This window comes from Phacochoerus africanus, chromosome 5, assembly GCF_016906955.1.
Source record: "Phacochoerus africanus isolate WHEZ1 chromosome 5, ROS_Pafr_v1, whole genome shotgun sequence".
NCBI classification, from domain to species: Eukaryota; Metazoa; Chordata; class Mammalia; order Artiodactyla; family Suidae; genus Phacochoerus; species Phacochoerus africanus.
Genome location: NC_062548.1, coordinates 48368878 through 48383681, shown reverse-complemented (window position 1 = coordinate 48383681; position 14804 = coordinate 48368878). Strand labels below are relative to the sequence as shown.

General features: G+C 39.3%; 1 protein-coding gene across 7 annotated transcripts in view; it reads right to left on the bottom strand.

The window, feature by feature from the left end:
• ANAPC1 (anaphase promoting complex subunit 1) overlaps positions 1-14804 on the bottom strand; it is a 95835-nt gene that overhangs the window by 61626 nt on the left and 19405 nt on the right. For 6 of the 7 annotated variants that reach the window (XM_047781195.1, XM_047781193.1, XM_047781192.1 and 3 more), the window contains 7 exons: positions 14254-14344; positions 14089-14154; positions 10552-10686; positions 8819-8959; positions 7424-7484; positions 6150-6337; positions 1603-1677 (listed from right to left, as the gene is read on the bottom strand). In XM_047781195.1, the coding sequence (XP_047637151.1) occupies positions 1603-1677; positions 6150-6337; positions 7424-7484; positions 8819-8959; positions 10552-10686; positions 14089-14154; positions 14254-14344 (757 nt within the window). The remainder of the gene's footprint in view (positions 1-1602; positions 1678-6149; positions 6338-7423; positions 7485-8818; positions 8960-10551; positions 10687-14088; positions 14155-14253; positions 14345-14804) is intronic. The other variant, XM_047781194.1, reaches the window with a different exon arrangement.

Genomic DNA, 14804 nt, shown 5'->3' with positions numbered 1-14804 from the left:
GTGCCATGGTTGTGGGAAGGGAAGGGAACGGAAGGGAGGGGAGGGGAGGGGGGGGGGAGGGGGGGGGGGAGGGGAGGGGAGGGGAGGGGAGGGGAGGGGAGGGGAGGGGAGGGAGGGAAGGGAAGGGAAGGGGAAGGGAAGGGAAGGGAAGGGAAGGGAAGGGAAGGGAAGGAAGGAAGGAAGGAAGAAAGAAAGAAAAAAAGAAACTACTTCAGGAGTTCCCTGGTGGCCCAGAGGATTAATGATCAGGCATAGTCACTGCTGGTCACTGTTATTTTTTATTTTTTTTTGTCTTTTGTCTTTTTTGTTGTTGTTGTTGTTGCTATTTCTTGGGCCGCTCCCACGGCACATGGAGGTTCCCAGGCTAGGGGTTGAATCAGAGCTGCAGCCACTGGCCTATGCCAGAGCCACAGCAACACTGGATCCGAGCCGCGTCTGCAACCTACACCACAGCTCACGGCAACGCCGGATTGTTAGCCAATGAGCAAGGGCAGGGACCGAACCCGCAACCTCATGGTTCCTAGTCGGATTCGTTAACCACTGCGCCACGACAGGAACTCCCTGGTCACTGTTATGACACGGGTTTGACTCCTGTCCAAATGCCACAGGTGTGGACCAAAAAAAAAAAAAAAAGTATCCACGCACACTTAAATGGTTAAAATGAAAGACTGAGAACAGCAAATGGTGGCCAAGATATAGAACAAGAGGAGCTCACATGTTACTAGTCAGTGTATAATACAATACAAGTGGTTTGAGAACCCACAATGACCCAACAAATTCACTGCAAGGTATTTGGCCAAGAAAAATGAAAACACATGCCCACAAGACTTGTTACTGAATGTTGGCAACACTTTTATTCATAATAGTCAATAATGAAAATAGGGTAGATATCTATCAGAAGACTGAGATACTCACCAATAAAAAGGCACAAACTGATAATCTGCAATAATACGGTGATCTTAAAAGCCTTAGTGCTGAATGAAAGAAACCTTATACGACAAAGACTACACACTCTATTATTCATTTATATCAAGTTTTAGGTCTTCAAATCAGTGAACACTTTGAGAAGAAAAAAACTTAAAAAGGCAGAAGGGAACTTTATGGAATGATGGAAATGTTTTGTTCTTGAGTGGGATGTGGGTTATATGAGTGTGCATTTGTCAAAACTAATCACTGTAAATTCAAGATCTGAGCATTTCATTTATATAAATTATATTTCAATTTTTAAAAGTGTTTTGAAACACAAGAATATATTCATGGAATTTGATATGTTTGAAAATCTAAATTAGAGAAACTCTGCATAAACAGGTAAACATTGTCACTTTATCAACTGGCAATAAAACATCACTTTATCAACTGACAACATAACCCAAATTTAAATCACACAGCATTATGTATATTTAGTAATTTTTAAATGATCATTAAAGACAAATAATCACAGAAAATACAACAGGTTCTATCTTTCAAAATAATTGTCGTTCAGTATTAAAATAAGCAAAAGGTGTTAGAAATACAGACAAATCAACAGGAATACCACAAATGTCGGGGGCTAGTATAAGCACCCAAAAATTAATTTATATTAGCAAGAAAAAAAACGCTTACATCATCAGATCCCGTCTCAGAAGGCCTTGCTTTTTTGGGTGCAATGACTGGGGAAAGTGATCCTTCAAAGTCAAACTGGAAGATAACCCCAAAAGAGAAGTCAAAATCATGAACCCCTTTCTTCTACAGTCATTGTGAAGATGAAACTAAATCATGTTTATAAAACACCTAGTCCAGTGCCTGGACTAGGTACTGCTGCAGGAACTTCTTTTCCTCCTCTACTTCTCTGATGACACAGATCTTCACTCCTTAGGTAGAACAAGGACCATTAGCCATGTCCAAAATATGCCAAGTCTCAAAGAATCAACCCAGTGATCGCCAAATGTCAGAACTAAGCAGACACTTGGAGTCTGTTCACAGTGGACAGTCTGACAATCCTATGGCAGAGATGGTAAATACTCTCCAAAACCTGTGTTCTCCTCCTTCTCCTGGACCCACAGTCAGGCTATGTATTCCTGCTCCTCACAGTTAGGTGTGGCCCTGGTGACAGTGTGACTACGAATGAAAGCGGATGTCATCATTACCAGGCCCGGTTCATGAAGACCTCCCATGCTCTTTCCCTTGCACCAGATTAGATGGAGTCAACTCTAAGGCAATCTTTGAAGCCTCATGTTGAAGATGACAGATGCTCCATTGGCCTGGGTCCCTAATAATCATGTGACCTATTTACCTGCTAAGTACTATTATATGAACAAGATATACATCTTTATTGTGTGTGAGCCATTACATCTCTTGAGGACTTTCTGTTATAATAGTTGGCCTATCCTTATATAGTTACATAAAAAAAGCAATTTTCCAAAAGTTCGGTCTTTTTCAATTCCCTCTGGCATAACCTTTGCCATCTCTGCCAATTCACATCAGCAGTGAACTATCAAATTAGTCAACTATAACTCTATATGTCGCAATGGCTATTTTCCTATGCTATAAAAATTTCCATATCTATCAATTAACCTCATTCAACTAAAAGCTGATTTCTTTATAAAAACTAAAAATAGAAAACTAATTTTCAAAAATGAGTGTTTAAAAACTGAATAAAGTATTTTAACTGAATAATTTTTAAAACTGATTAAGAGAAAAGGTTTGCTTATGAAGAATTCAAATAAAACACAGCCCAACCTACACACATTATCAAAAACCAAAAATGACAAGAGCAAAATCAAAGCAACAAAGGAAATGATGACAGCTATCTTACTAAAACTTCAACCAAATATATAGGACATACATGTACACACACACACATACACACACACACACAGAGTCTAATGTTCCTCCTTTGGTTATCAGATTCATTAAGACTTGGAGTTATGGAAAAGGACAGTGGAAATTGTCTGACAAAGATGCCTCCTGTGACATATATAGATCTGTTTTATTTTCATTATTCTACTATATCACAGGTTAGCCTATCCTGTTATATAATCCTGTAGACCCCCAACCTTGATTTATCATAACCTGGATATAACATATTTATCTGCCTTCCCCTGGGACAGTCAATTCCATGAGAAGAACTATTTCTTGCCTAATGCATATGTGAAAAGCCTGGTTTCATGCCTGGTCCACAGCAGATGCTCCATACCTATCTAATGAAAATACAAGCATCCCAAAGGACACAACAGTCAACCTCAGATTCAACCATTCACAGGAGGTAAGGACCAAAAAGAAACATGATCTGGCCCAGTGCTCTCATTTACTATACCAGTAAATTAAGGAAGGCATAAGATTACATAACCAGTCATTGACAGAAATTCTGCACTCTCTACTCTCCACTCTATTATTTAAATGAAAACAAAAAAGAGGATATATCTAGACAAAGCAAAATGAAAACCATTTGCCACTAAGGACCATTTCATCCTGAGCTTTGACTGCAAGCACAAAAGACAGCAAGGGTTTAACTACACAGTCCTGCAAATAAATGTCAAAGCAGCTTCAGAACTAATTTCCTCATCCCTTCTTTTAGGCCTATTATGCAATAAGTAAATCAAAGAGTCATGTGCGTCTTTACAAAAAAAAAATTTAAAAAAACCAAACAAACAGAGAGTGCTCAGTCTTCCCCACAACAGGGAATCGTGAGGGGGCACTGGTTCTCCACTAGAGAATGGGACACAGTGATCTGCATTCATCAACGAGTTCCACTGGACAGTAACACACAAAAACTACAGGAAGTGGAAGTAAACTTATTCATATTGCAAAAATCCTCGGTTTCTAGAAGGCTCCATTCTCTCATATTTAATAAAGGATGGGAAAATCTGGAATGAAGTAGCATTCATCCAATTGTTTGGAATAAGAAAACTGTCCCTATTTTCCCCATAGGATTCTTCCCAAGAAACTACAGAGGGCAATTCTTTCATATGCTACAACAGACACAAACTCTTAAAAATACTACCTCCTCATTCAGATAGAAAGGGTATCCATTCCAAAGGTACTCACTGAGCATCCATCTCCACCAGGCACTACTGTTGGCCCTGGACACAGAGAAGTGAACAACACCCCAAAAAAATCCCTGACAACAAAGAATTTACCTTTCAGTGAGAGGAGGAGGAAACACACATACAAAATAAATAGGTAAAATATGTAGACTATTTAATTAGTTCTAAGGGAAAAAATAAAGCAGGTAATGGGGATAAAAAGTACAGGGGGTGGGGGACCAGGGGTAGGGGACTGGGGGTACAATTCTACACAGAATGGATAGGGCAGGCTGCACTGAGGTGACATCTGGAAAAGGTCTCAGCTTGTCTTGTCTGAAGGAAGGCATTTTCTCCAGTGTAAGAGCAAGTGCAAAGACCCTGGGGCAGGAATATGCTTGTTGTGTTCAGGAGAAACACTGGAAGCCAGAATGGTAGGGATAATGTAAGCAAGGCAGGGATGAGGAAGAGGGAAAACCAGGGGTCAGAGAGGCCAGGGTCACATGGTGTGGCAGGCCTTCGGCTTTTACTGAGTATCATTGGAAGGTATTGGAGGGTTCTAGCTAAGGAGCGACTTGACCTGACTTTATCACACAGGATTACTCTGACCACTGGCTGGAGAGGAGAATGAAACAGGCAAGGACATGAAATGAGATTCAAAAAATAGAAACTGTAAATGACCAATAAGAATATGAAAAAAAATTCCCATTTACTTATACATAAGATAAAACTTCTCCTAAGTTGGCAAAGGTTCACCACATCACAAAAAATCAATGTGGTGAAGTGGGCACTTTCAAATGACACTGGTGAGAAAGCTGGTTGAACATTATTTGATCTAATAATCTCTCTTTTAAAGTTCATTTCTTGGGAAATTACTAGAGGTATAAAGATTTGCAAATTATTCATAAGCTGAAAACTGATTCAACAAAGTTCAATTATTAGCTATTGGTTAATTATTACAACACCACATGGAAGCCTGTTATGAAGATGATAAAATGAAGGAGGTTTTTTTGAAGAATTTTTAATGTATGGGAAATTTTCATTGATATCGTGCTTATGAGGCAAAAGCAAAAATGTTTACAGTGGGGGAGTTCCCATGGTGGCTCAGCAGAAACAAATCTGACTAGGAACCATGAGGTTGTGGGTTCGATCCCTGGCCTCACTCAGTGGGTTAAGGATCTAGTGGCACTGCCGTGAGCTGTGGTGTACGTCACAGACATGGCTTGGATCCCACGTTGCTGTGGCTGTGGCGTAGGCCGGCAGCTGCAGCTCCAATTGGACGCCAAGGCTGGGAACCTCCATATGCCGCAGGTAAGGCCCTGAAAAGCAAAAAAAAAAAAAATGTTTACAGTGGTTATCTCTTATTATTACTTTTCTCTTAATGCCTCCATTTTGCAAATACTCCTTAGTAAGCATGTATACTTACATAATGAAGAAAAAATTGATTTTTTAAAAATAGATTTGCTCGCACAAAACTAAAATGTATAGACAGGTAAAGCTAAGTGACCTGGACAAAAGTAAGTGTGTTCTAGAGTGACTTCTTCAGAGAGACCCAAGGAAGGCTGTCCTGGGAGTGATCTCCAGAGGCAAAAAGGAAATCACCATTATTAAAGACACTATCCTGCTGATTTGGTCAATAACCTATTAAGAGCCTATAAGAAAGTTTCTGTAATACAGCTTTGTATCATTAACAGACTAGATCCTTCGACTATCGCACTTTAAATTCCCCTCAAATCAAATCTTCCTCCTCACAGGCCAAGCAACTGTGTGTGAAAAGAGAGCCTGGGCTTCAGAAAAGAACATGAAGCCAGGAGTCAGAAGACACAGTGTAGGCCCAGTTTCAAGCAAATCTCTCTAGGCAGCAATCTCTTTGTGACTCAGTTTCTTCATTAATAAAATCAAAACTACTTACTATTAATCCTAGCATAAAAATCCAATTCTAATTACTAGTAAAATATTATTAAATAACAATATTTGATTTACAACACATAGATACAACAAGGCTTAGCATCATTTCATTTTGTTGAATAAGGAATGCCTACCAAAAAACTGATCTGTTATACACTCTGAATGTTGTTTTCCAATGCTCCAACATTATATTGGTAACAATGGAATCACTCAGGGACAAAAACAATTGCATGTACTTACGTTTCTTGTCCATGCTAAGCGGTCCGTGTTATAACCCATCATGTTCATGAGACAAGTCACAAATAAATTCCACTCTGAGTGATAACTGGGTCCTCCCGGAGCACTGTGGACACTGTACCACTTCACAAGCATCTGAACAGCTACTTCTTTGGGCAGGATGAACTTAATTGCTTGCAAACAAGTTTGTACTATTAAAAGCAAAGATTATTTTTAGTATGCTTCCTATGCATGCTTTTCTTTTCCTCTTTTAATAAGAACGCTTTTACACTACTTCTATGTAAATGCCCAGTCCTATGAAAAGAGAACTGTCACTGAAGAGCCAATGGCATGCAAACCTGCCCTAGCCTATCATCTGACAGCGAATTTAACAGGGCTTGAGACAGGTCTCAGGGCAGCTTCTCAATCATTAGTTTTGGATCAGAAATAAAGTAACCAAATAGCCCAGATTACATGAGACAGAAATGATTGACACCCACTGGCCCAACAACTAGTAAAGCTCCTCATTTCACTCTCAGAAATGGCCCAGTTTGGACAATTAATTAAAGGTCATTCTATCAAAAACACACAATTTCTACATGAATAAATTCACCTAAAATATTACGTAAATACTTCAGTGAATATATAATAATCATATATATGTACATCTTCAAACAGCAGTGCTTACCTAGCCTAACATCCATGGTTTTCTTTACTACTCTATGTTCAGAAATCTTCTTCACCTAGTATTTTCCAAATTGCATTGCAATAACTCAAGCAATAATAAATCAAGCAGATCCTTAACCCACTGAGCTAATTTTATTAAAATACTTCTGATATATTTTTACTATAATGTTAGGTTTTATTTAGTTAGAGCAACTATGTTAATTTATCAATTTATCTCACAATTGAGAGATTTGTTTGGGGAATAAAAACCATTAAATACACCAAAAACTATTTTAGTTGGTTGGGCTTGCTTGTTTTTCCAATTGTCTTGCAGGGGCACATCCATGTACTGTCATCTCACTGCGAGACATTCTTCACCTTAAGAAATCTCACAGAAGCAGAACCAGCACATCCTTGAAGGTAGCTCCAGCCCCAGAGAACACACAAAGTAGACAGCACAGTGCTCCCCAGCTCTTTATAGCTTCTCTAAACAGTAGAAAAAGCCTCACCCTATGCCCTCAAAAATAGCAAAATTTTTACAACCCCAATTATTGATGCAAATCAGCAATTCGTCCATATCTTTTAAATCAAAGTAAGAACACACAAAAGTGATGTTTGATCCTCAATCATACCTAATTCAGAGGTGGCAATTTCAGGAATAGTGATCCTAACCATGGAACCATTACTCAGTTCCTAAGGAAAAGAACAGAAACAAACAAGAGCAAGTAAATAGAATCCATGTATTCTAAGTCTTTGAATGTCTTAAAAATTGTTGATGCTTTCTAAGATTGTTTGCCTGTCAAAGCAAAATTCAATAAAATAAATGAAAAACAAGCAGTATTTTTCTAATAGAACTGAATACTTTAAAATTTCAGAAATAACTAATAATTTTGTCTTATTACAATTATTTATAATTTTTTACATAATTATATAATTATTTATAATCATGTATTATATCCTCATATTATAACATAACCATTTATAATTATAATAGTTATAACTAATTATGATCATATAATATTGTAATCATTTATAATTATAATAAATATGCATTAGTATGTAATTACATATAATCTGCATAATTATTTATAATCTTGTCTTTAATGAAGTGTTTAATTTTCATACAGACACTAAGAGTCAAAATCACCAAAAAGAGAGGCTTACTTTTAATGAAAAGACAAAAATCATGTCCATAAAAATTTCAACTGATTGAACACTTCTGTTTTCAATCAATTTTTTTGGCCACACTCACAGCTTGAAGAAGTTCCAAGGCCAGGGATGGAACCCGAGCCACAGCAGCAACCTGAGCCACACAGTGACAACACCAGATACTTAACCTGCTAAGCCACCAGAGAACTCCATTTTCAATGGAAAAAAAAATTTTTAATAGCCAAAACCACAATATATGGAAATTCCCAGGCCAGGACTGAACTTGAGCTGCAGCTGCAATCTACATCACAGCTGCGGCAACATCAGACCCTTTAACCAGGCACTGGGCTGAGGATCAAACCTACGCCTCTGAAGCAACTCAAGCTGCTACAGTCTCAGAGTTTTCATCCACTGTGCAGAGCGGGAACTCCTCAATAAATGCTGTATAAACTCTGGAAAAGTTAGGCAGAACTACTTAGAGTAAAATAATGCCCCAAAATGACCCATCACAAAAGGGTTTTTTGGTTTGTTTTTGTTTTTTCATTTGCTTTTTATGGCCGAACCTATGGGGCATATCAGACTTCCCAGGTTAGGAGTCGAATCAAAGCTGCAGCTACCAGCCTACACCACAGCTCATGGCAATGCCAGTTTCTTAGCCCACTGAGCAAGGCCAGGGTTCAAACATGCATCTTCATAGATACCAGTCAGGTTCATCACCCTCTGAGCCACAATGGGAACTCCCCCACTACAAGAGATTTTAAAAATCACAAATTTTTTTTTATTTTTGGATCAAAATTCTGCATTCTGACAAATTTTAAATGACAGCCGTAATTCTTGGAAAGCTACCTAATGTTTTAAAAATAGATACACATACTTACTAGTGTTACTCTGTTATGGACAGGGTCTCTTATAGAATGAATGTAAGTTCCAAGCTGTTGGAAAGTACAATCCTCATTATAGAGAGAATCATGAAGCTTTGAAGAATCCCTTAGTTCTGGAACTGGGGACAATAGAACAACCTATAAAAAGTCATAAATGCAACACATATGAAGCATTTTTGAGAAATTAAGCATGAAGAAACTTTGTCTTTTTTGCTTACAGTCTAACTAACAGTTGCCAATAATGATTTAAAACCATTCTGCTCTAAGTATGATGAAGTACTCTAGAGCAGATCAAGGACCTCACCAAAAGCAACTAGAAAAAGTAGATAAAAATAGCAAACCATCTGATCGGTGGCACTGGAGAGCTGTGGAGACAACCCGGACTTGAGAACCAAGATAAGGAAAAAAAGAAGGAAACCGGAAGGAGGTGGCCCCAGAGTCTCACACCACTTGGGATCTAATTGGTGTCCCTATCTTCAGTCCCAAGATAAACCAATCTCAACCACAAATCCAACACTCCTAACTCCACCGTCCCCAAACCTACAGTGCTTTGGTGACTGTACTCCTAATAAAAACCTTTTCATTCTTCCTTCTTTAGAAGCATGTTAGGAAGAGTATAAATCCTAACTCTACCACTTGTTAGCTATGTTTTGAGACAAGTACTATCTCTGTACCTCCATGTACCCATTCATAAAGCAAGGATTATTTTCCTAATAAAGCTATTAGACGGGACTTAATGAGTTAACATATATGAAACACTCAGAACAGTGCCTAGTACATAGATAACACCAGAAAACAGCTTATTATTATCCCATCCTTTGCCCTGCCTCACCCAACACTCTACATGGACTTTCATAAGCATTCACTCATTCCACAGATGTGCTGAGTCTTACTGTATGCTAGGAGATGGAGACACAATTACACCTTAAAAACGTTCCACACTCTGGGGCCTCTGAGCCCACACCGGTGATCTCTCTTTACCCCAATGCCCCTTTCCACCTATACATACCTACTTACCCTTAGGTCCAAACCAGGTCAGAGTCTCTCAGAGAGGAGGCTCTGCTTCTGCCATATCACCCCATCAGGACAGAACTTCCAATCAATGAATATCCTATGGTACTCTTTGCTCCTTATTCATAAGCCTTAGTAGTCTTTTTTTTTTTTTTTGTCTTTTTAAGGCCACACCTGCGGCATATGGAGGTTCCCAGGCTAGGGGTCCAATCGGAGATGTACCCACTGGCCTACGCCACAGCCACGTCTGCCAGATCTGAGCCACATCTGCAACCTGCACCATAGCCCATGGCAAAACCAGATCCTTAACCCACTGAGCAAGGCCAGGGATTGAACTCGCAACCTCATGGTACCTAGTTGGATTTGTTTCTGCTGCACCACAACGGGAACTCCCCTTAGTAGTCTATCTTAAATTATAATTTCTTAAAACACACAGCATATTGGTTCCACCCAAGTAAACTGGGAGAGCCCTAGATGAAAAAGAATGCATCACTTTCCTCATTGTAGCACCTTCAAAAAGTACCTTACACATCATGAGGAAAGTCAATGTATGTTTACTGAATCACTTGTGTTTGAAAATATTTATATTCTACAAGCATTAGCTAAAATTCCAATTGTCATTTTTAAAACAGAAAAAAAGTTAACCACGGAAAAAAACGAGTATTTGACCAAACTTCTTTAAAACACAACTAATTTGCGACACCTAAACCCTTTCTTACCTCATCCAAGGGTCCAAGCAGCTTACTCAGAGGATTAGGAGTACTAACGCTGTCAAGCGGCGTGCTGGGCCGAGGCATCGTGTTGGACACTGTCAGGGAGGGAGCTGGCAGTCCAGGAATAAAAACCTTTCCCACCTTTGAACAATAAAATACATGCCAAAAGACATTAGCTTTAATGTATCATATTCTTAAATAAAACAGTGCAGCATGTAAGCATATTATTTCTTTTAATATTTCAAAGTTTATGCTCACCAAATGCAACTAAAAAATAAACAGATTTAAAATTTTAATAATGTATCAGTCCACCATCCAACTACAAATATCTTACCATAAATTCTCTTAGCCTGATTCCTTCTTTTCATTATTAAGGACCTTTTTTTGGCAGGTCCTTTTCATTATTAAGGACCTTCTTTTGCATTTTTCTACCCTATTGATGATAAAGGCAGCAGGGACACTAAGCTTTCAGAGACTATAAGCATCAATCTTATTAACTAGTCTCCTGGCAGAAAGAAAGAACACCAATTACTTCTTCAGGGTCAAAAAAATCAGGCTGAAGTGATACTCAAGAAATTAAATCCAACCTAATTCAAATTGTGCTCTCTAGCTCACAACCTGCCTTCCGTCATAAACTCTCAAAGGCTTCCTCCTCCATATAGCTATCCATAGGGTTCTCAGGAAAAATACAATAGAAATTCACACCCATACAGGCTGAAAACTAAAAAGACTAATAGGAGATAAAGACTAAAAGGACTAAAAGGAGATACTCAGAACTAAAGTGAAATTTTAGCAATATACATACTTATGTCAATATACTCCCTGAAAGCTAATAAAATTACAAAAGTTGTCCAAATAAAATCCTTAGGATTAAAGAACAAAAATGACAGAACTAGTAAATGTAAGATTTTGAAAAGCCATCAGAGACACCTCTGGGTCATAAAAATATGGAGTAAGCATATCCCATGCTATTCCTCCCACTAATTACCACTACCACAAAACATATGAATTGATGATGAAACTAACAGAAGACTCTATGTGGTAGGGAAAAAAGACTGACTGGCTAAGGACCTGAGAACCAGGAATGACCTATGGAATTCCTGAGCTTTTTGTCTGTGTTTCTCTAACTCCCTCATAACCAGGCCTTGGCCTCTCAAAGGTCCTGCAACCCAGAAATGCCCACAGGCACAGAACAAAAGGACCCAGGGAAACCTTACTCTTTTTGCCAAAATTTGGTTGGGAAGCGTGAAGAAGCAGGGAAGAAACATTTTCCCCATGCCTGCCCCACTTCAGGCAAACACATGGAAAAAGCCACGGCCCTCAGTGCCCCCCCCCCCCCCCCCCCCCCCCCCCCCGTTCATGAGTCATGGATAGAGACAGAGGGCAGGGTCCTGTCATCCCACCTGCGAGGACTAGGTGGCGCCCTGGTCCACACAGAGAGGGGCAGGCCTATCCTACATTCCAGCTCTGCAGGCACTGCAGCCACAGACTGTGGACAAAGCCCTGCTTTCATCATCACCAGGCAGCCCTTCTCCACCTCCCCACGGTGCGCAGCCCCTGCCCAGGGGAAGAGAGTCTGGCTTTCACCCAGGCTCTACAATAATAAAGCACCTACCTCTTCCCTTCTCTTCCAGAGTCTGGGTGGAGCACTATATTCTATCCCCACCCTGCAATAACAAGGCAGTAACCCCTCTCTGTCCCAACTGGGGAATGAGGGGAGGAATGGAGTGAAAGGAAATAGACAAAAGAATTTTCTAAATATGTATATGAAATTCTGGGCAGGCCTCTGAGAGACTCATGTGTGAAACTCACCAAAAATGACACAGTAAAAGATGTGAGAACTAAACAATGGTCTGTAACACCATTCAGTTCAGAAACTGGCCTCTAGGCAGTGTGGAAGTTGAGGCAGACCCCAATCTCACTATGGGAGCAGATAAGAAAAAGAGCCAAGAAATCCTGCTCTCCTTGACCAAAGAATCAGGAAAGGAATGGCCTGGCAAGATAGAAAACTTCTAGACAATAACCAACCTACTCCAGACAAACATCAAGGGAAAATACTGCACCCCACCCCTCAGGCCTGTCAGTAAAGGCCAGGTGGGGAGCCTTCCAGTCTTACTTGGCTGTAATGAGGCACAAATATGGGAGAAAAAAATTAACAGCACTCTGGATTAGCAAGACTATAAAAAAGCTTTGAGAACTCTCATACACTGCTGGAGGCAAGGAGTACAACCTTGCAACCCTGATACGATTTGGCACCACATGGCTAAGCTGAATATGAATATATTCTAAAGGCTAGAAGACATGTATCTTAAAAAAAAAAAACTTTTTAAAGCATTATTAGAGAAAACAGCAGAAACAACAAAACAACCATAGTGGCTGGTAAAGTTTTGGTATAATCATACAATGGAAAACTATGTAACAGTGAACAGGTCTACAAGAGCTACACATTGACATATGCAAATCTAAAAATAATAGAATGTTGAGCAAAATGGTCTCGTCAGAGAAGAGTATATGGTATGTTTCCTTTACATGAAAATTCAAAAACAAAGAAAAACTAAGCAATTTACTACTTAGTGATACACAATTGTGAAAAACAATTAATTTTTAAAAAGGGGGACTGAAGAGTTTCCTGTTGGCTCAGAGGGTTAAGAATCCACCCTTCACTGCTGTGGCTTATGTTCGATCCCTGGCCCAGGAACTTCTGCGTGCCAATGGCAAGGCTATAAAAGGGTGGAGGGAGAGGGGATTGATTGCAAGTAAGGGTACTGTCCACCTCTGGGTGGTGAGGGCACAATGTGGAAAGCACACTCAGGAAACTGTAGAGATATTGGCAACATTCCGCTTCTTAACCTGGGTAGTGGTTATACGAATGTTTGCCTCATTCTTCAAGTTGAATTTAAATTTCATAATTTAAATTTGCAAAATTTACATTATTCTGTATATAAACTTCACAACTATTTAAAATAATACAGCCAACATAAACACCATATTTTTTTTTGGCCGCCCCACTGCATATGGAGTTCCCAGGCCAGGGATCAGATCCGAGCTATAGCTGTGACTCAAGCCACAGCTGCAGCAACACCAGATCTGTGCCAGGTCAGGGATCGAACCTGTGTCTCAGCGCTCCCAAGGCACTGCCAATCCCGCTGCACAACCACAGGAACTCCTACTATACATTTAACATAATGCAACTTTACTAAAACTTTGAGACTTAACAAATCTACCCAGACATTAATATTAAAACTATATTCCTTATAAAACTTCAGTTAATTTCTCTTCCTTTTTATTTAATAATCCATCTATACTCATTAAAGGTTTCCCAACTGCACTGTGTTCACAGTGCCAATCCATCTGATAGTGAATCCTAGACTCCAAATTAGACCCAACCTAAATTGAAGACTTTATTTTCAACTCTTACAAGAATCTTCTGCTAAATCCTGCAGACAGAGCTAACAAATTTTAAATATCACACTAAAGTAACATTAAAAAATAATAATTAAGGAAGTAGTCCTACTGAAGCACAAAATGCTGTTTATTACTTACCCGAACCACTCCTGTATACAGCACCAGGTTTCCACAGCCCTCCAGGACCAGCATAGTATCTATCTTCTAAAAAAAAGGGGGGGGGCCAAAACTTTTATTTTCCAATTGGTGTAAATTGTAAAGCACAATGATTTTCAACTTCTCAAGAAATGCATCTGCATTTACCTCCACTGGCGCCGCATCCTTTGCCTGAATGTTGGTGATGGAGCCAAAGATGAGCTGGGTTTTATCATTGCTCTCTTGAAACTTTACACATCTAAATATTGAAATTTAAAAAGAGATACACTATTGACACATGCAACAACCTGTACTGATCTCAAGGGTTTTATGCTGACGCTAAAAAGCCAATTTCTGGAGGTTACTTACTGTATGATTCCATCTCTACAACATTTTCAAAGGACAGAATTACAGAGACGGAGAATAGATTAGTGGTTGCCAGAGATAGTGACAGGTGGGTTTGGTGTATGTAACTCTAAAGAGGGAGCAGGAGGGAGATCTGTGAGGTAATAAAAAAGAGTTCTGAATCTTGATTACAGTGTTTGCAAAATCTATACATGAGAAAAATTCATGAAATCCTATAAACACCCAAATGAACACATGTAAGACTGATGAACTTTGAATAAGGTCTGTGGATTGTACTGATGTCAATTTCTTAGTTTTGACTATACACTATAGTTACATAAGACGTTACCTCTGGAGGCGGGGGGGGGAAACTG